This window comes from Suricata suricatta, chromosome 12, assembly GCF_006229205.1.
Source record: "Suricata suricatta isolate VVHF042 chromosome 12, meerkat_22Aug2017_6uvM2_HiC, whole genome shotgun sequence".
In the NCBI taxonomy this organism is placed as follows: Eukaryota; Metazoa; Chordata; class Mammalia; order Carnivora; family Herpestidae; genus Suricata; species Suricata suricatta.
In genome coordinates this window covers 80041060-80062391 of record NC_043711.1, presented here as the reverse complement: position 1 = coordinate 80062391, position 21332 = coordinate 80041060, and the positions used below count along the sequence as shown (strand labels likewise).

Genomic DNA, 21332 nt, shown 5'->3' with positions numbered 1-21332 from the left:
CTCAGAGCCTGAGGCCTACTTTGGATCCTGTCTCCTCTCTGGCATCCCCTGCTCACTCCCTGTCTCTCTCTCAAAATAAACAAACATTTAAAATTTAAAAAAACCACCAGGGTGCCTGGGTGACTCAGTGGGTCATGATCTCATGGTTCATGAGTTCGAGCCTCACATCGGGCTCTATGCTGACAGCTCAGAGCCTGGAGCCTGCTTCAGATTCTGTGTCCCTCTCTCTCTACCCCTCCCCTGCTCACACTGTGTCTCTCTCAAAAATAAATAGACACTTGACAAAAAAGCAACCTATGTGATTTTTCAGGCCCAGCCATAGGCCATTATGAAGGGGCACATGCCCCCAGACATGGTCAGCACAGTTACTTACCCACCCCTCATCTTAAGGTAATCCATGCCCACCACATCTTCTCAGCCTAGCTGGAAATCTCCAAGCAAAAGAGCAAATGCAAAGCCAGCTTTATTGGTAAGAAGGAATGGCAGACTTCACTGGGAATGCCCACCTGGCCCAACCAGCAGAACCAACCAGAAAGAAAAGAAGAAGGTTGGAGGGAGAAAGGGAGAAGGGAGAGGAAGGAGGATGGGGAGGGGGGGGAGGGAAGGAGGGAGTAAGGAAGAAAGGGAGAGAGGGAGGGGGAGAGGGAGGGCAGACCAGGCTCTGAGCGGAGACGTGGTCGTGGAAGGAGAGAAGTCAAGGCTCCGGGTGAGCGGGTGGGGCAGGGTCGGAAGGGTGGCCCGTGGCCCGCCATCTAGAAGGGGAGCGGCTCTTCCACGGGGATGTTGAGGGTGACGTCCATGTCTGGGGTGCACCTGGTAGGGAAGAGCAAATAAGGTGTGAGAAGCCACGCAGGGCGCCAGAGCTGCAGAGGGGGGGCAGGCCCTCGGGAGCCCTGCTCCTTCGATCCATCCCGAAACACCTGTGACCCTGCAGCCCAAGTGTGCGTGTGTGCATGCGCATGTGCACACACACGCCAGAAATGGCAAAAGAATGGGTCTGGCGTGACTAATGTCCCCCTACCGCGGTTTAAGGTCAAGAGGGAGCAGGAACTCAGCCCTGAAATGCTGGGGGCTCCTCACAACAAGTACCCTCTTTACAGTCAGAGTGACAGGCTTGGAATGGAAACGTGGCTCTGTGTCCCCTTGAGCAAACTGCTCCCCTCTGGCTCTGCTCCTTCCGCCGGCACCTGGCACCTCCGTAACAAGCACTCGCGCATGACCGCAGAGCGGCCTCAACTTCCTCACTGGTCAAACCGGGGTGATGATTGCAACCTTCGTTGCTCAGGCGGCCTGAGCGAGACCATGCCGGCTCGTAAACAGTGCTCAGTAACGAGCAGGCATCATTCTCTCCACAAAGTAGCAAGAGCAATGGGTTTGCACCTGCAGTGCATCCCGGGCCCGGACCCAGCACACGGGGGGGAGACACACATGATATTCTCTCTCCACTCCGTCCCGCTGCTCTCATCCACACTCACACTCCCTCATCTCCTGGCGCACACGGACATCTTTAGGCGTGAAACGTCAGGCTGTCTGCAAGTCACAACACGTCACGAGAAAAAGGGAAGGAGTGAAGATGAGGCCAATGTGGCAAAAACTTCACAGCTTCTAAAACTACATAGGCAACTGGGCATTCCTCGTCATATTCTCTCTACTGTCTGTATACTTGAAACGTTTCATAATAATGGTAAAAAGAAAAAGCATCTCTAGGGGCGCCCAGGTGGCTCAGTCGGTGAAGCGTCCAACTTCAGCTCGGGTCATGATCTCGCAGTCCGTGGGTTTGAGCCCCGAGTCGGGCTCTGTGATGACGGCTCAGAGCCTGGAGCCTGCTTCAGATTCTGTGTCTCCCTCTCTCTCTGGCCCTCCCCTGCTCGTGTTCTGTCTCTTTCTGTCTCAAAAATAAACATTAAAAAAAGAAGAGGAGGAGGAGAAAGAGGAAGGAAGAGAGGAGGAGGAGAAAGAGAAGAAAAGGCATCTCTATATTGGCAATGCCCAAATTTCCATCTCTAACCAGGATCTGTCTTCTGAGGTCAGCTGCCTATGTGGGGGCTCCACACAGAGATGCCCCAGGCCCTGCATGCCATCAGAGAGAGGCTGGGCCTAGCGGGACCCCCAGGCTCTCCGCCAAAGGGCCTGACCCAAGGAAGGCGGCAGAGAACCGGCTTTGGGAGGAAAGAGCTTCTTCCCCTGGAGCCCGGCAGCCTGCCCAGCGGGGAGGACACCCTGCTCTCCTCACAGTGGCTTCCCGCTGTTGCTCCCTGGAGCCAACCACCCCACGCAACTCCCATCTTCCTGAACAACCCAGGAGCTTAGGGGAGCACCCACGTGGTGGAAACCTGGAATCGGTGAACCGGAAGGGGGACCAAAGAAACTACCTAAGTCAGCTGCCTGCACCGGTGGGACAAGCAGGCCCAGACGGGGAGGGTCACGTCTGCCATGTGGCCAACTGCAGAGCCGAGCCCGGACCCAGATCTCCCTGACCCCATACAGGGTCCTGCCTTCCCCAGGAACAGGGGGCCTCTTCAAGTCCACAGCGCGGCAAGTTTAAGAGGCAGCCGCCAAGAGGATCACATACTTGGGTCTCCGAAGCAGAACATCTGCAAACACGATCTCTCGGGGCTCCTGGACTTGGACTTGGAGCTGCTCCACCTCGGCCTTCAGGATGGGTATTTCCTTCTCAAACTGGCTGATAAACTGAGGGGGAGAGGCCCAGCAGGGGAAAGTGAGAAGCCAACAGGGCAGAACAGAGGTAGCGTGAGGACATCTGGGGCTCCCTGGGTTCGCGAGTTGGTGCCAACGTCTGACGGTGCTGAAAGTGGCCAGGAGACCACAGAGAATGGAGACGGGTGGCAAAGCGGGACAGGACCTGATAATGAGAACTAATGAGGGCTGGCAGCGAAGGCCACTCACCGCCGACGGCGGGTGAAGGAGGATGATAATGAAAATTAATGTGAGATGGGGGTGACGGTGAAGTTCATTAACACGGGTAACGGGTGGCAGGGAGTGACAAAAATCAAAGGATGAATACAGGGTGTGGTAATGACAGTGAAATAAATGACGGCTGAGCAGACAATGTCTGGGGATGTTGCTAACGGGTCATCATCGGTGATGATGCCAGTCAAGGAGGCAAGGCTAACGGGCACTAACCTCCTCCTAAGATGAGTGACAGGTGACGGGAATGGCACTAGCTAGGAGGGAGGCCAGCACCAGAGCTGGAGACCTCCTGAGCACCAGATCAGGACGGGCCTGACTCCCCCAGGCCCTGGGGACCGCCCACCTTTCTGCTCCCTTCTAAAGGGACCATCACCTTCCGTGCCCACTCACTTCTCTCAACTTGTCTATATGTCTCAGCATCTGCTGGCCCTCCCGGATCTTCTGCAGAAGAGCTTCCTGATGGGGCTTCTGGCTTTTCTGGGGAGGAAGGAGAGGTCGGTCCCCCAGTGCCTCTTTCTGGGCACCCGTGCCTGGTAGAGACCTGTGGGGGGCACAGGGGCCCAGAGGCAGAGGGCAGGGAAGAAAGCAGGACTGCAGCCAGACCAGGTACCCACCCAGTGGCTGGCTACTCACCACCACCAGAGACCTCAGAAGGTTTTTCTGTGTCTTCAGAATCTGCTCAGACAAATACTCCAGGACCATTCTGCACATCTCATTCAGGTCATCCAGCTCATTCTAGGGGCCGGCAGGAAGATGTGGTGTTGGCCACCAGCCCTGTCTCCAGCGAGGTCCAGAGGGGCGGGGCCAAGGACCCACCTACCTGCTGGGCATCCTTCATCTGCTGTAGCTCACGCACCAGGTTGGCAATCTGGACCGCCTTGACCGGGTACTCGTGGTCCATGTATGTGCTCAGGAAGCTCACTTCCTTGTGGGTCTTCTCGATCTTGGCATTCAGCTGTTCCACCTGCTGCTCCAGGTCTGGAGAGAGACAAGAGACAGGACCTTCCCTCAAAGACCCCTCCCAGGAGATCCGGGAGGCAAAGCTCTCCACAGGCCAGTGGACTGGGCTCTGGCTGAAGCAGGCTCACACGAGGCTGGGAGGCAGTGAGAAGCTAAGTCACTAGAGAGTCTTACCCCCAGCAGGAGGAGACTGGGTAGGAATGAGATACAGTCGGGGCAACATCCCTAGACTAATCCCAGCTGACTTACTGGGCGCCCCTCGCCAAGACTGTCCCTCCCTGGACCTCAGTCTCCTCACACACCCGCTCCCAAGGCAAGGAGCCCATGAAACAACCAGGAAGACAAAGTCTGTCCTGCCGCCCTCCGTGGGGGGTGGCGTCCCGGGGTCTGAGGCTTGATGATGCATCACCCCGTCCCTCAGAGGGCTTCCAGTCTGCTCCGGGGAAAGAAACCGCAGGCTCAACACGTCGAAGACCTGAGCCCAGGCCCAGCCACGGACTCCCAGAAGGACCTTGGCAGGAAACAGGGGCAAGCTGGGGCTGGATTCTGGCTCCCAGCTACCCGACCTTGGGCAGGCTACTTTCACTTCCTTCAGCTTCAGCTTTCCCAGCTGCACAATGGGTGAACAGTCCCTGCCTCGCATCTGCCTAAGCAGGGAGATGACGAGTGTGCTGGTCTCCAAAAGGCAGGTGCAAGGCGGGTGCCCCGCTGACCTCCCAGGAGCCCGAGAGGGGATCGGGGAGCTCGCCCCCGGGATTCTTACCCTTCATCTTGGACTCCTCCTTCTCCTCCCACTCCTTAAGTTCCTGCGTCAGCTGCTGCAGCTCCTTCTGGTTGGACCACTCCAGGATGTTGATCCTGGTCTGTCGGAGGGGTGGGGTCAAACCCGGCACTTCCTTGGAGGAGTCCCGGGATCCAACCCCACTCCCAGACCCAGCAACCTGCCCAGAGGTTGGCCGACCGCTCCACACGTCCTCCCACCACCCACCTCGGCCGATGGCACTGCCCAAACCCAGGCTGCGGTCCCCACTCCCCCCTCCTTTCAAGTCACCGAGTGCTACGGATTTAAAACCCAACAGCCCCTTCTCTCCAGCCCCGCTGCCACTGTCAAAAGTTCTCTTCATCTCCTAACTGGCTGTCCCTGGCTCTATGCTCCACACAGCAGTCAGTATGATCTTTCTTTAAAAAAAAAAAATAGCCGACCTCATCCCTCTGCTACTTAAACCCCTCCGATGGCTCCCCTCTGCCCTGTAAATAAGGTCCAAACTCCTTAGCTAGGCTGGCAGGGCCCTGGCCGGCCACGTTCCCCCTCTCCACAGGCCGTGTACCCATTTCCTTGGCCCGGCACACACCTTGCCCTCTATCAGTGAACATCTACTCCTGCAGGTTTCAACCCAAGCATCACTTTCTCCAGGAAGCCTTCCTGACGCTCCCACCTCTGAGTGAGAGGGCCCCTGGGAGCTCCCCACACCCCCATCCCCGCGGCAGTACGCACAGCTAAAGTGCCCGTGACTCCTGTGTGCCTGTGGCAAGCAGAGCTCGACCCACGGATCACTGCTTCCCAAGGGCGCACAGGAGGCCCTCAGGCTGAGCAACAAATATATCAACGATCAATGCGGAAAGTCAACAATGACTTTGTCTAAGTCTCGAGAATATTCTACTAAGTTTGGGATGAATAACTCTGCAGGTCCCTGGCCTCTGTTATAGACTCAATTGTGTCCCCTTGCCCCCCAAATTCACATGCTGAAGCCCTAACTCCCCAATAGGACTGTATTTGGAGATAGGGCCTTTAAGGAGGTAATGAAGGTTAAGTGAGGTCAAAAGGGTGGGGCTCTCATCCGATAAGATGAGTGTGCTTTTGACAAGAGGAGGAGACATGAGAGATCTCTCCATGTGAGCAAAGAGGAAAAGCCATTTGGGGACACAGAGAGAAGGCACCCCAAGGAGAGAGGCCTCACCACTTATCATCCCTCCTGGCATCTTGATCTTGGACTTCCAGCCTCCAAAACGGTGAGTTAAAATTTCTATGTGTAAGCCCCCGCAGTCTATCATAGTTTGTTATGGCAGCTGAGCAGACTAAGGCCCCGCAGCTTCCTTCTCTCTCCATCTCACACACTCCAGTGAGCTCAGAACCTCTTCTCTGGTGCTGACCGTGGCCAGAGAGAACTACTTCTCCATGAAGCCATTTTCTCTGACTCTTCTCCAACCCTAACACCTGGGTCCCCTGCGAACTTTCAGCTCTCTTCCAGCAGTTTCCCCAAGCCTCTCCTAGAGGACGCGGGAGGCCCCCTGGGTTCTCCGAAAAGCTGCTCCCCCACAGACCAGAAGTGCCACCACAGGCCCAGAGTGGGGGTCACCGCATGCTGGAAGGAAGCCAGATCCTGGTGCGAGGCCGCCTGGGTTCAAGTCTCAGTTGCTAGGTGGGTGAGCCTGAGGGTGACCTTGTGCAAGTTACCCAGCCTGTTTCCATTTTTTTCCTACGTAAAATAAAGATAATGATGCCCACCCCAGGGGGTTGTCGTAAGGATTATGTGTGTATACAGAGCACTCAGTATCACACTGTGTATTTGCCGACTGGAGTGGTGAATGTAGCCACTTTCTCTTGCAAGCCTACTGTGTGCCAAGTACAACCCCACCTCCCCCCCATCTAGCGCGGGTGCTTTGTGACATATTTTACAGAGCTCAGCGGTTCACTCCAAGTCACCCGGGCTAATCAGTGCTGGCGTTGGGATGAGCCCCCATCTGGGTCCGATTCCAAAGCCCAGGCAGGTGGGGCCAAGGGTGAGAGACGCATCTTCCAGAAGGAAGCCGCTTGAGCAACCGGCCGAGAGAGGGCAGCCGAGCGCCCAGCGGGCCGGAGGTGCACAGGGCGGAGGCGAGGCGGGTGCAGTGCGGCCTCACCGCAAGGATGTCCTGCTGCTGCAGCATCTCGCGCGCTCTCAGGGTCGAGCTCTCCTCCATGTCCTGGATGGCCCTGACCAGCTCGCAGTTGAGCTTGGTGAGGAAGACCTCATGGCTGAAGAGCTCCTGGAGTGAGTTCCGCCAGGTCCTGAGCAACGTCTGCGGGCGGAGGGGGAGGGCAGAGATGGGAGGCGGTGCTGCTCGGGACGACGGGGGCTTCCTTCCCGCCGCACGCCCGCCCCCTTGTGGTCGCGACTGGTCAATGCGACCCCATTGTCTGAGAGTCAGAACCGCTGAATGACCTCCTCGGTTTTCTGGAAGGCCCATTTTCCCCTAACCTTACGTCTCAGAGGTGGGGGTGCCTCTCACAACTGGTGGCGTGCCACAATCTAACCGGCAAAATTCTGTTCGTGGGTAAGTAGGATAAAGCTGCACCTTACGATCGCTGGCTTCTTTGAATCAATACGGGATAGTAATAACAACAGTCATCAAAACACAAAACCATCCCAGGTAGGGAAGAAGGTGGCAGAGGTGACCGGCCGTATATGGAGAAGCAGGGGAAGCAAGAAAAATCGCTACCATTTCTCTGCAGGCAGCTGAGCTGAACGAGTACTGTCTCATTTCATGTATCACCCCTGCAACAATGAGGGCCTGAGAGGCCAAGGGACTCGCCTAAGGTCGCCACCGGCAGGTACACAAAATCTACAGTAACAACGATAAGAATTGTTGGGGGCCTAGTGTGTGTGCCTCACTCTGAACACAGCTCATGGCATCAGTTTGTCCAAACGCCCTATCCTATGTTTACTAAATCTTATTTCACTTTTTTGAACACGTGCTATTTTTAATGGGTTTTTTAAAACTTTTTTTAATATTTTATTTATTTTTGATACAGAGAGAGACAGAGCATGAGAGGGGGAGGGGCAGAGAGAGAAGGAGACACAGAATCTGAAGCAGGCTCCAGGCTCTGAGCTAGAGTCAGCACAGAGCCTGACGCGGGGCTCGAACCCACGAACATGAGATCTGACCTGAGCAGAAGCCGGAGGCTTAACTGACTGAGCCACCCAGGCGCCCCTAATGTTTATTTTTGAGAGAGGGGGAGAGAGAGAGAGCACAAGCGGGAGGGGGGGTAGAGGATCCAAAGTGGGATCTGCGCTGACAGCAGCAAGCCCAATCATGACCTGAGCCACCGTCCAACGCTCAACCACTAAGCCCCCCAGGCACCCTGACTAACTCTTATTTTATTGACAAATGCTCAGCCAGGTTAAGTGACTTGCCTACAGTCACACAGCGAGAAGGTAATGACCCTGGAACTGGAAAGACCGACGTTGGTCTTCTCACTGCAGCAAGACAAGAAGTGAGTGGGCTTAAAGTCGCCAGATGTGGCCGAACTCCATAGTGATTAATTGTGGACATGGGGCGCCTGGGTGGCTCAGTAGGTTAAGCATCCGACTTCGGCTCAGGCCGTGATCTCACAGTTCGTGACTCCGAGCCCCGCATCAGGCTCTGTGCTGACAGCTTAGAGCCTGGAGCCTGCTTCAGATTATGTGTCTCCTCTCTCTGCCCCTCCCCTGCTCACACTCTGTCTCTCTCCCTCTCAAGAAATAAACATTTAAAAATTTTTTTAATAAAAAATAAAAATAAATAAAATTGTGGATGTAAGGCCCAGACACACTTGGTTCAAATACCAGCTCTGCCACTTACCACCTCAGGGAGTCTGGGCAAATGCGTTAGCCTCCGACAACCCTGCTACATATACTCTTTCCGAAGATTCAGGAAACTTACTTGCTTCCGAGAGCCGCTCTAGAAAATACAGGAGGTGATATTCACAATCAAGCCACTTAGTGGCAGTGCCGGGCACACTCGGTGTGACTCAGGAGCAGTAACCGACGCTGTTCCCACCGGCAGGGGCCACCATTCCTGCCACGCCTATGTGCTCTCTCCCTCTGTTCTTCACTTCTCTGTCCTTTACTAGAATCCACCCTTTCCTGGCCCTCAGCTCCCACATTCCTCATATAATAACAGTGCAAATGTACAGATTTGTTAGGTGCCCAGAACTGTGCAAAGCGCTTCACATGCCCTACCTCGCTTGGTATGACCGTCAGCCTAGTTTCACAGAAGCCCACCCGGCCAAGGTCGCCGGGGCTCCCGGGGGATTCGGATCAACTGCAGAATTCATGACCTCTGCTCTAGAAATGGATGTGCCCTGACCACCAGGTCCGGTGCAGAAGCCTTGCTTTGCTTCCTTCCCGATCCTCACCCCAGCCTGTTAAGTATACATTTTTCTTATATTCTTTTCTTAGTTCTCATCTGCTCCTCACCCCAGAATGTCACAGCAGGGAGGGCGGGGCAGTCATGTTTCATCACAGCTGCAGGGCCCAGCACATAGGACAGTGCCTGGGGCTCCACAAGTAAGGGTTGAATTGCGTTTTTTTTTAAATTCGTTTACTATAGGGCTCCCCACTACAGCATAAGCTCCGTAATGGAACAGACTCTCAAATGTTATAGAGGCAATAGATCGTTATCCTGAGACTGAGGGGCAGAGTCAGGATCCTCTTCTGTCTCCGAGAGCAAATCGGCTGGGTAGTTTCTGCCCCCTAACTGTTTCCCCCTTGTCTCCGTTGTCCACTCTCCACACGGCAGGAGCAGCAGCCCAAGGACTCCTGTGAAAACCTAGGTCAGATCATGTCCCTGCTCTACTCAGAATCACCCAGGGTCTTCCTGTCTTACTCAGCATAGAAACACAAAGCCCAATCATGGAACACAGAGCCGCACACAAGCCATATACCCCTAGTCCCACTATCTTTCCTCATCTTCTGCTCCAGCTATACCAACCTCAGGACCTTTGCACTTGCGGTTCGCCTATCTAGATACAGTTCTCCCTCAGACATCACCACTTTAGCACCCTTCTCTGACCACCCTGTCTAAAACAGTCACAGCTACTGTTCCTCTGTGCCTCTCTAGCCCCTAATCTTATCTTTAGGCTTTTTCATTACTCTTATCATCACATTAATATTATATATTTATCTGTCTTGTTTCTTGTCTGTCTCCCTAAGTAGAATGTGATCTCCCTAAGGTCAGAGGCCAGCCATATCACTGGTGAATCCTCATATACTTTGAGCAGAGCCTGGAACATAGGAGGCATTCAATAAATATTTATGTATTTGTTTATTTATTTATTTTTTAATAGTTTATTTATTTTTGAGACAGAGAGAGACAGAGCATGAGTAGGGGAGGAGCAGAGGAAGAGGGAGACACAGAATCTGAAACAGGCTCCAGGCTCTGAGCTGTCAGCACAGAACCCGACACAGGGCTCGAACTTATGGACTGTGAGATCATGACCAGAGCTGAAATCGGAAGCACAACCGAGTCACCCAGGCGCCCCTAGTCGAATTTTTAGGTCAACATTTGTCAAAATGTTGCCGTCTGAAGTTTTGTCCGAGCTGTTAGCAAGCAGCCCGATGCAGGGCTCGAACCCACAAACTGTGAGATCATAACCTGAGCCGAAACTGACGCTTAACCAACTGCACCAACCAGGCACCCCATCAATAAATATTTATTGACTAAAGGAATGAATTACAAGAGACAATATTAGGAACTGTTCAAGAGCCTACGTTTCAGAGAAAAATTGTCCAAGTTCTAAAATCAAGATAAAAATAACACTAGAGGGGCACCTGGGGGGCTCAGTGGGTTGACTGACTTCCACTCAAGTCATGATCTCATGATTTGTGAGTTCGAGCCCCAAAAAGGGCTCTCTGCAGTCAGCACAGAGCTGGCTTCAGATCCTCCATCTCCCTCCCTCTCTCTGCCCCACCCCCCAAAAATAAATAAAAAGAGGGGTGCCCAGGTGGTTCAGTCAGTTAAGCTCTTGATTTCAGCTCACATCATGATCTCACAGTTCGTGGGTTTGAGCCCCACGTCCAGCTCTGCACTGACAGCCTGGGTCCCACTTGGTATTCTTTCTCTCTCCCTCTTCCTCTCTCTACCCCTTCCCCGCATGCACACTTTCCCTCTCTCTCTCTCTCTCACACAGAATAAACTCAAAAAAATAAATACTGGGGCGTCTGGGTGGCTCAGTCGGTTAAGCCTCTGACTTCGGCTCAGGTCATGATCTCACGTTTGTGGGTTTGAGCCCCGCGTCAGGCTCCGTGCTGACAGCTAGCTCAGAGCCTGGAACCTGCTTCAGATTCTGTGTCTCCCTCTCTCTCTGCCCCTCCCCCTCTCAAGCTCTGTATCTCTCTGTATCAAAAATAAATAAAACATTAAAAGAAAATTTAAAAATAAATAAATACTAAAAGCATTCTTTTACATTTTAAAAAATAAAAATAAAACAAATGAAAATTAAAATAACGCTAGATATAGGAGTTCCTCCTTTAAGAACACTGAGCCACCTGTGAACCAGTTTGCAAAATTGAAGGTTAGAGGGAAGAAAATGCATTCTTCCGCACTTCTTTAAATGGTAATTGTTCACTGAGCTCTTAAAAACTTTCCTAAGGGGCGCCTGGGTGGCTCAGTCGGTTAAGCCTCCGACTTCTGCTCAGGTCAGATCTCACGTTCGTGGGTTCGAGCCCCGCATCAGGCTCTGTGCTGCCAGCTCAGAGCCTGGAGCCTGCTTCGTGTTCCGTGCCTCCTTCTCTCTCTGCCTCTCCCCCTCTCATGCTCTGTCTCTCTCTGTATCAAAAATAAATAAAAAATTTATAAAAAAAACTTTCTTGAAAAAGTTAATTCTTCTACAGTATATTGTAGTATTTCTAGTATTTAGTATTCTACTTTTTTCTATAGACACAAAGACTCTTAGTCATTTAAAATACCGTGAAACACTGATCAGAAGCTATAGAAAACAATGGATAGGGAGAAAATTACTCATCTAAAGTGTAATAGTGAGCTTCTAAGCTCTGCTTCAAGGTCCATCGTGTTCCATGAAAGGTTAATTTACTGGAAATGTCTTAACGGACAAGCCAGCAGACGGCGTTCCTAATGCAGTGAAATAAAAAGCGATTCTTCTGATCACTAGTCAGTTAAGCGCTGGACTCTTGATTACAGCTCACCTCATGATCTCACATGACGTCTGATCCTAGCCTTAAACACAAAGGCAAACACTTTGCTTAAGAGGCTCCGATCCCTGGTATTACCATTTTCTGGCTATGTGACCTGGTACAGGTCCTTTCTTGCCTTGCACCTCAGTTTCCCCATCTGTAAAATGGGGGTGGTGAGAAGCCTGCCCACGGCCTTGCTAAGGAGGGAATGAGCCCAGCATCCACCGAATGTTCAGTGGGTGTTTGCTATCGCTGTCCCCCTGCCCCTCAGCCCCCATCCTGGGCCCCGGTGCCTGAGGGGGGTGCTCATACCCCCAGGAACCGGATTTTGGCCTGCGCCTTCTCCGAGGACAACTTCGCTCTGTGCATTTCTGGTGGCTTCCTCAGCTGGCTTCTCCCCGACGTGGTCGGCTTGGAATGCAACCCTAGGGCATGGGAAAGGGCAGAGGGGGAGTGAGGGTATGAGCAAGCCTAGGGTCCCAGTACCATCCGTTGAGATGGCCCTGGCCCCAGCCCCACCCACTCTCAACCTTATAATATGGGACAATGACGCAGAGCACAGAACTCACATCTATCACTAAGCTCCCAGGCCCCACTCTGGGCCTTGGCATAAGGGACAGAGCAGCACAGGGGGCTCCACATGACTATGGGTATGGACAGCGGGGAGGAGCAGGGGAGCGAGAGGAGCAGCAACAGGAGGCACCAGGCGCCTGTGGTCTCTCCCACCACCCTGGCTGGTAGCAAAGTCAGATCCGGCAGGGGTTAAGGGCAAGAACTAATCAGCCAGACAGCCTGGGTACAAATCCAGATGCTGCTTTCCACTGGCCTGTGAGTTTGGGCAGGTCACATGACCTCTCTGTCCCTCAGTTTTCCCACCTATAAAATAGGACTAATTATATGCCTCCTTCATCAGGTTGTTGTGAAGATTAAATGTCAGTCTACCTTACATTGTCTGGGGGAGTGCCTGATGCACACTCAGTGCTGAATATGCATTTCTAGTTGTCACTGCTATTACTGGTGACCTGAGGATTGGCATTAGAACCACAGCACCCCCCGAAGGCCCAGGAGCCGAACAAAACTCTCAGCTGGCTGACTGGAGCACCTCTAAAAGCTGTGGTCCTGCCAGATCAGGGTAAGGCATGTGGAGGGCATATTCTCAGAACCCCTGCTTCCGCACAGCGTGCGTCATGCGCCAGCCTGAGACAAATTCCCCAAATCAGGGAGCCTGGAGGGGGGTCAGCTGGCTGAGTGTTCGACTTAGGCTCAGGTCATGAGCTCATGATTCAAAGGTTCAAGCCCCGCATCAGGCTCTCGGCAGTCAGCACAGACCCCGCTTTAGATCCTCTGTCCCCCACTCTCTCTGCCCTTCCCCTGCTTGTGCACTTGCTCTCTCAAAAATAATTCTTTTAAAAATCACCCAAATCATCATGAATGCTGTGGCTACATTCTCATCCCCCCCAAAATCCCTGCTCTGGGTGCAGCACAATCCAACTCAGAAAAATATTATTTCTTCAGTGGATCAATAGAGTTAACCCTGGAAGAAGACAGTATTAACTATTGAAGTGAACTAAAATAATTTTGTGTTAAAGTTACAAATTACCTTTATACATCGGGTATTTAATTGTATTATTTAAAAGATGGAATGATTAATAGATTAATATTGTGGTTCTAATTTAAAATGTGTAAATGAGGGGCGCCTGGGTGGCTCAGTCGGTTAGGCCTCCAGCTTCGGCTCAGGTCAGATCTCACGTTCGTGGGTTTGAGCCCTGAGTCCGGCTCTGTGCAGACAGCTAGCTCAGAGCCTGGAGCCTGCTTCCAGTTCTGTGTCTCCTTCTCTCTCTGCCCCTCCCCCTCTCATGCTCTGTCTCTCTGTATCAAAAATAAATAAAACATTAAAAAAAATTTTTTTTTTAATGTGTAAATGAAGGGTGCCTGGGTGGCTCAGTCATGATCTCCCAGTCCGTGGGTTTGAGCCCCATGTCAGGCTCTGTGCTGACAGCTCAGAGCCTGGAACCTGTCTTCAGATTCTGTGTCTCCCTCTCTCTCTGACCCCGCCCCCTGCCCCGTTCACACTCTTTCTCTCTCAAAAATAAATAAAAACATATAAAATTTTTAAATAAATAAAATGTGTAAATGAGATTTGATTTAGATTTGTTTCAAGTTGAAAGTTTAAGACATCCTTATTAAATGAGTATATATTACCGAAACGTAAGAGGACATAAGATTACCCATATCTAGAAGTTTATTTACTAGATGTACAAGAATTATTTAAATGCTCGATGGTCTCTGTTAATCAGACAAGTAAACTATTTGAAAAATGAAAATTCAATATATTAAATTTTAAAATGTGCCTCAAAAAGGATTACGGGAAATTAACTAACCAACTTCCAAAATCCCCCCTATAAGTGTTTATAAAAATTCTGAGATTAGTAAATTGAACTTAAATACTTGGGGTGATTTGTATTTTTATTAGTGGTAGTAGCCCTGACTTATCCCTTTTTTTAAAATTAAACTTATTACTGGAGCACCTGGATGGCTAAGTTGGTTAAGCATCTGACTTCGGCTCAGGTCACAATCTCACCGTTCATGAGTTCGAGTCCCGTGTCGATCTCTGTGCTGACAGTGTGGGGTCTGCTTGGGATTCTCTCTCTCCCTCTCTCTCTCTCTGTGCCCCTGCCCCCACTCACACTCATACACTAAATAAATAAGTAAAACGAGGTAAAAAAACAACTTGTAACTTTGGGATAAGTTCAAATTACATGCCATTTTATGAAATAATACAAACGAGGCACCTGGGTGGCTCAGTTGGTTAAGCATCGGACTTCAGCTCAGGTCATGATCTCAAGGTTCGAGTTTGAGCCCTTTATCAGGCTTGCTTGCTGCTGGCAGCACAGAGCCCACTTCGGATCTCCTGTTCCCCTCTTTCTCTGCCCCTCCCCTGCTCACACTCTCTCTCTTTCAAAAATAAACTAAAACATTTAAGAAATGAAGAATACAGAGAAGTCCTCTCTATCCTTAACTCGGTCTCTACCAATGGTAACATTTTGCAAAACCACCTACAATATCAGAACCATGAAACTGATGTTAAGACGGGCAAGATACTGAACGTTTCCATCACCACAGGCGTAGCTCAGGTTGCCTTTTATAGCCACACTCTCTTCCCCTCCCCTTCCCGCCCTCCCCCACCTGTGTGCCTAACTCCTGGCGATCACTAATTTGTTCTCCATTTCTACAACTTTGTCATTCCCAGAATGCTACGTAAATGGTAGAACATAGAATTTCTGAGACTGGCCTTTTTCACTCAGCAAACCTCGGGGGATTCATCCAAGTTACTGACTATACCAACAATCCTTTCCTTTTGATTAATGGATAGTATTCCACTGTGTGGATGTACCATAGCTTACTTAACCATGAAACATTAGAGGACATCAGGATTACTTCCAGTTTCCGAGGATTATGGATAAGGCTGCAATGGAACATTCATGCACCGGTTTTTGTGTGCCCCTAAGCTTTCATTTCACTGGAATAAATGCCCAAAAGTGCAACTGTTGAATCACGAGAACTGCATATCGGTTTCACTAGAAACTTCCAAAGTCTTTTCCAGAGCGATTGTACCATTTTACATTCCCCCCAGCAATGTATGCCTGGTCCAGTTTCTCCTCTTTGCCAGCAGTTGGTGTTATTGCTATTTTTCATTTTGGCCTTTCTGATAGGCGTGTGGTGACAATTCATTGTGGTGTAACTTGCATATCCCTAGTGGGTAATGATGTTGAACATCTTTTCATGAGATTCTTTACCATCTGGATATCCTCTTCAGCAAAATGTCTCTTCATGATTTTCTAACTGCATTGTTTTCCTGTTGAGTTTCTTTTTTTTAATTGTTTTTATTTATTTTTTGAGAGACAGAGACAGTGCAAGCAGGAGAGGGTCAGAGAGAGAGGGAGATACAGAATCTGAAGCAGGTTCCAGGCTCTGAGCTGTCAGCACAGAGCCCCACTCGGGGCTCAAACTCATGAACCGTGAGATCATGATCTGAGCTGAAGCCGGACACTTACCCGACTGAGCCACCCAGGCGCCCCTTCCTGTTGAGTTTTGAGAGTTCTCAGTATATTCTACATCGCGGTCCTTTGTCAGATGCAGTTTGCAAATATTTCCTCCAAGTTTGAAGCTCCTCTTTTCAATCCCTTCACAGAGTCTTACACAGGACAAGTTGCTAATTTTGATTATGTCCAACTTATCCATTTATTTCATTTTTCTTTTGTGGATCAAGCTGTTGGTATAAAGTCTAAGAACTCTTCACGTGGCCATGGGTCCTGAAGATTTTTTTTCTCTCCTATATTTTTTTTTCTAAAAGGTTTACATTTTTACATGAAGCATTTCATTTTTGTTTCATTTTATATTTAATTTGGAGTTACTTTTTGTCTATGTTCTGAAACTTGAATCAAGGTTCTTTTTTTTCTTTTTTGTTTTGTTTTGTTTTTGTTTTTTCTTTTTGCCCCTCCCCTGCTCATGCCCTGCCTGTCTCTCTCTCTCTCTCTCAAAAATAAATAAACATTAAAAAAATTTTTTTTAAGGGGCACCTGGGTGGCTCAGTCAGATAAGCATCCAGCTTCGGCTCAGGTCATGATCTCCTAGTTCGTAGGTTTGAGTCGCACATCGGGCTCTGTGTTGACAGCTCAGAGCCTGGAGCCTGCTTCAGATTCTGTGCCTCCCTCTCTCTGCCCCTCCCCCACTCATGCTCTGTCTCTGTCTCTTTTGAAAATAAAGCATTAAAAAAAAAAAAAACAATATTCAGCCCAATGCTGGGCACGTGAGTGACCAGCAAATGGATGCTACTGAGTGAACTCACGAATGAATGAACCCTCTGCAACAGAGCCTGACATAAAAGAAGTCCTCAGCAAGTCCTAACTATTTTCGTCATTATAATTTACACAGATGATTTCGTCAGCTAAAAGCAGGCATCTTTGTAGAGACTGGGATGTGATAGGGAATTGCAAGAAGGGAGGCTGCAACACCAACTCGGGTCCCTGTGTCTCCAATGCTCACACACTCTCCATCAACATGTACGTCCTGGAGACAAACTGCCAAAGGTCACAGCCTGGCCCAGCCGCTCCTACCTGGGTCACCTTGGAAGTTACACCTGGCCACGCCTTATCTAGAAGAAGATGTGATCATCACAGCACCCGCCTCACGGGGCTGCTGAAGAGACTAAATGAGGTGACAACAGGTGAAGTGCCTAGAACAATCTCTGGCACATAATAAGTGCTTGGCGTGTGCTAATTACTCTGGTTCTTAGTGGCGTTGTATCTGTTACACATCTCACTGCCTCCCCAGTGAAAGAAGGAAAGAGTTTCCCTGTAGATGTGGGGTGAATAGGGTCAAAAGCCAAAGACAAAAATTCTCTCACCACCACCAGACCTTGTGCTCGGCACTTTACATCCAAATCTCTTGACAGCGGTGTTTGAGATACATTGGCAAGGAGGATTTGTGGTTCTCACAAATACTGGGGGTCCTAGTGGGCATCTGTGGGCAGGGACCAGATGGCCCCAGAATGGGACAGCCCCACAGAACACAGAATTCTCCTGCGTCCCGCATGCCTTTCCAAAGCCCTACCAGATGCCAATGTAGGTAAAAACCTTATTTATAATGATCTGATCCCAGAACCTGACTCTCTTTCACATATAAACACAAAGAGTATTTTGTAGGGGGTTATGGTCATGCTGAATTTTCCAAGAAAGCAGCTACAAGCAAGAAAAGACTGTGCTCTGTTTTGTTAAGACTTTCCCAAGAGATGGGCGTCACTTTGGAAGTCATGACTGCAATGAAAATTTCCTCTGGATATTTGTGTCCCCAATATCCCACCAGGCATGGTCTGCATTTGCAACTGTAACATTTCACTGTGACACCGCATCTGTGCATAAGCTTCTGACCACTTTGTTATGTCTTCTAGTAGAGTTCATCCGTGTATTTACATACTAAAATAGATGTTATTTAACTATAAATAGCTTTCCTTTTACTTTTCTTTTACACTGAGGGCATTATATTAATTTTTTAAATTATATGCATAAGTAAATTATATTATCTACGAAGTTTATTTGAGATAATAAAGGAGTATTACAAAACATTTGTTACTGGGACATTTGGGTGGCTCAGACGGTTGAACACCTGACTTCAGCTCAGGTCATGATCTTGCGATCCTTGGGTTTGAGCCCCAACATCAGGCTCTGTGCTGACAGCTCAGGGCCTGGAGCCTGCTTCGGATTCCTGTGTCTCCCTCTCTTTCTGCTCCTCCCCCTCTTACACTCTGTCTTTCTCTCTCTGAAAAATAAATTAATTCTTGTAACTATCCTATCAGGTCTTCATATTACAAGTGAAAAAAATGAAAGCTCAGAGAGATGAATGGCTTTCCAAGATAGTAAAGGGCAGAGCCAAGATGTGAACCCATGTCTGCCCGAACCAAGAGCCGGAGAACTCCCTTAGAAGGACTGACAACGATGTGGCAGAGATTATCCTGAGTTGACCAAATGCTGTTTTCTTTTCCTCCTGGACACACAGTAGGACAACATTTCCCATCTTCTCTGTGGGTTAAGGGTTAAGACTGAGCTATGGCCACCAGAATATGAGGGGGAGCGATATGAATCATTTCAAGTCTGAAAAATGAACAGTGTCCACAAAATTACCCATATTCTTGCTCTCTCTCTAGATGCAGAGATATCTCTCAGAGGACTTCAGGGCCTTAAACACTGTCAGGGCCACCAGGCTGAAGAAGCCCGGATCGCTGAGTGGCCATATGGAAAAGATGACTTCCCCCCCCTGCAGATCCGCACATGAACTTCGACACAAATGAGAAATAAGCTTGAATATTAGTACTTGAAACTTGCGGATTGTCTGTTACAGCGATCAGCCTACTCTAATACAGCTGATGTCCCCAAACGCCAAGGGCATACACTCTGTCCTGTCTCCCACCCCCATACCAGCCCTCAAGGGCTTCTGCCCACCTTGCAGGACACTAGTCAAAGCCTCCATTCTGCTCCTCTTGTCACCTCTGGTTTGTAGGACGGGAAGCAGAGTAGATGGCTTGGACCACTGGGTATCTGCTTGGACCGCTGCCATGGAACACAATTCTACCAGATACAACACAATCAGTCACAGAGCCTGATGGGTTCAAATCCCAGCTTCACCCCTTACAGATCTCTGTGACCCTAGGGAAGTGACTTTACCTTTCCAAGCCTCAATTTTCTCATCTGTAAACTAAGTCTAATTATAAAACCTACCTCCACAGGTTGATGCAAACAGTCCAGAGGCATTTGTGAAGCATGCAGTATGTTAGCAATCACTTTTTTACCAGCCAGCCAAAATTTACTAAGCACATCCAGGCTGTGAGGTGCTAAGAACTGCGAGAAACAGAAGGCATGGAAAAGACCCAACAGAAAACCAGAGTAGCAATCAGAGATAAATAAGAGAGCAGCACAAAATACCCTCTCGTTCTGACAAGGTGGTGAGAAAAACAGGTTCCGAGAGTTGCCCCTGGATCCTGCAGCAATCGTGTGACACTGGCAGGCCTGGAATTCAGGTCTCCAGACTCTACCACCCGGGGAAGGTCACAGCCTGGGGGTTCGGGGCAGGAGGACTGAAGGACCGTGGAGGTCAGCAAGCCCCCATCTGCTCCTTAGCGCTCCCCGACTCACCAGAATCTGAAAGCTGTGGATTGTGGAGCGAATCCCAGACTGGTTGGGTCTGCAAACAGTTGGGGCTGGAAAGAACTTCCATCACGCCCAACCCTTGGACTGTATGCAGCAAACGTGAAACGAGGTCTCGACAACCCAGTTAACTACCACTGGAACGCGGGTGCGCGGGAGCTGGGAGAGGCGGGGCTCCGGAGAGGCGGGGGCGGGGCCAAAAGACAATGAGGCCCAGGCCAAAGGAAGGGGGGGCACGCATGCGCACTTCACCACCCATCGATGCTCCTTTTACCTACTCTGGAAAGAAAAGGGCCGTTGGGGAAAATGGAAGAAGAGTCGTGAGTCCGCGGGGCCTTGATCTCTTGCGATGCCTGTTTATTCGGCTTCTGCGGCTTTTTTGTCTGAGCGTGGACCGCGTGGTAACCTAGGCCACGCAGACTTCCCAGCGAGACCAGTCTGTCTCGTCTCCAAGGAAACGGACGCAGACTACCGAGCGCCTAGAGGGACTAATCTCTCAAAGGAGAAACGTGGCTCGCTGCCCTGCTCAACTGAGTTTTAAATAACCATCCTCCAGCTGGCCCCAGCCATCATCCTAAAGAATTGTGTCATATTTCTCTTCTCATCAAACCTCCATCACTTTCTTCTCCATCCTTACTCTTGCCTAATGATTTTGCTTCCTATTTCACTAAGAAAATGGTGGGGATCAGTAAACTCACAGGTTCATATCACCTCATGGACCCACGTAATCGTCTCCCTCCTATGACTGTATAAACTGCCGGTTAAGACCGATTCCTCCAACTGTGCACAGAATCCTACCCTCCCTCATTTTTCTCTGAGGTACTGCCCCAGTAATGTCCACCTCTCCACTGAACCTGCCCTTTTCAAGGCCGCCAGTGTCCTCCACTGTGCTAAAATGCCACAGTCACTTCTCATCTTACTTGACCTATCTGCAGCATTTGACACAACGGATCACTCCTCCCTTGAAACACTTTCTAAACTTGGTGCCCAGGAAACCACTCTCTTGAGTGGCTTCCTGACCTCTTCTCTTCTCCTTTGCTGGTTCTCCTCTTGTCCCTTTATTATTAGAGTGTCTCAGAGCTACAACCCAGCCCTCTCTTTTCCTTCATCCACTCACACTCTGTTCACGTTCCCTTCCAGTCCTGTGACTTCAGATGTCGTCTCTACCTGGATGCCTCCCAGACTCGCATCTCCAGCCTCTACGCTGAATTCCAGCCACATACACCCAACTGCCTATTCAGCACCTCCACTTGGGTGACTAATAGGCAACTCTCATATGCAACTCTTTCCCCCAACTCAAAATGGCAACTCTCTACCTGGAGTCATCCTTGACTCATTGGGGTTTTTTGTTGTTGTTTTTTGTTTTGTTTTGTTTGAGAGAGAGTGCGAGCACAGGAAGGGGCAAAAAGGAGAGGGAGAATCCCAAGCAGGCTCTGCACTGTCCACGCAGAGCCCACGCAGAGCTTGAACTCACAAACCTTGAGATCATGACCTGAGCTGAAACCAAGAGTCCGATGCTTAACTGACTGAGCCACCCGTGCACCCCACCCCCACCCCGGACTCATCTTTTGACTCACCTCTTGCCCCACATCCAAGTCTGTCAGCAACACCATCAAGGCATATCTGGAATTATACCCCTTACTACCATCACCCACATACACACACACACACACACCTCGCTTTCCTCTCACACCCAGTCTACACCCTTGCAGCACAGAGAGGCCTGCGGAAATCTGGCCCCCAGATCTTTTTTCCTGTCTTTCTCTCCAACACCTGCTTCTTCTTTGAAGGTCCATCTCAAATCATG

The 21332-nt window shown here is 50.1% G+C and overlaps 1 protein-coding gene across 5 annotated transcripts; it reads right to left on the bottom strand.

Annotated features, from left to right (window-relative positions):
- Positions 1-445: 445 nt before the first annotated feature.
- C12H20orf96 (chromosome 12 C20orf96 homolog) lies at positions 446-19984 on the bottom strand. Of its 5 annotated transcripts, none has more exons than XM_029918986.1 (10): positions 19804-19984; positions 18824-18949; positions 12138-12250; positions 6793-6951; positions 4655-4754; positions 3752-3909; positions 3565-3666; positions 3322-3408; positions 2573-2691; positions 446-813 (listed from the first exon to the last, which is right to left on the bottom strand). In XM_029918986.1, exons 2-10 carry the CDS (start codon positions 18936-18938, stop codon positions 753-755), a joined length of 1014 nt encoding a protein of 337 aa, XP_029774846.1. In that variant the 5' UTR covers positions 18939-18949; positions 19804-19984; the 3' UTR covers positions 446-752. The 5 variants fall into 5 exon arrangements, with proteins under 5 accessions (XP_029774846.1, XP_029774845.1, XP_029774849.1 ...); XM_029918985.1 differs by lacking the exon at positions 19804-19984 and adding an exon at positions 19514-19694; XM_029918989.1 differs by lacking the exon at positions 18824-18949 and having other exon boundaries at positions 19804-19982.
- Between the last annotated feature and the right edge of the window lie 1348 nt (positions 19985-21332).

Coding starts and splice junctions, on each gene's coding strand:
- C12H20orf96 (XM_029918985.1), bottom strand. CDS start 19,595: ATGGAAGTTCTTTCCAGCCCCAACTGTTTGCAGACCCAACCAGTCTGG. Junction 18,950..19,513: donor TCCACAGCTTTCAGATTCTG/GTGAGTCGGGGA, acceptor TGTATCTGGTAG/AATTGTGTTCCATGGCAGCG. Junction 6,952..12,137: donor CCAAAATCCGGTTCCTGGGG/GTATGAGCACCC, acceptor CTCCGCCCGCAG/ACGTTGCTCAGGACCTGGCG.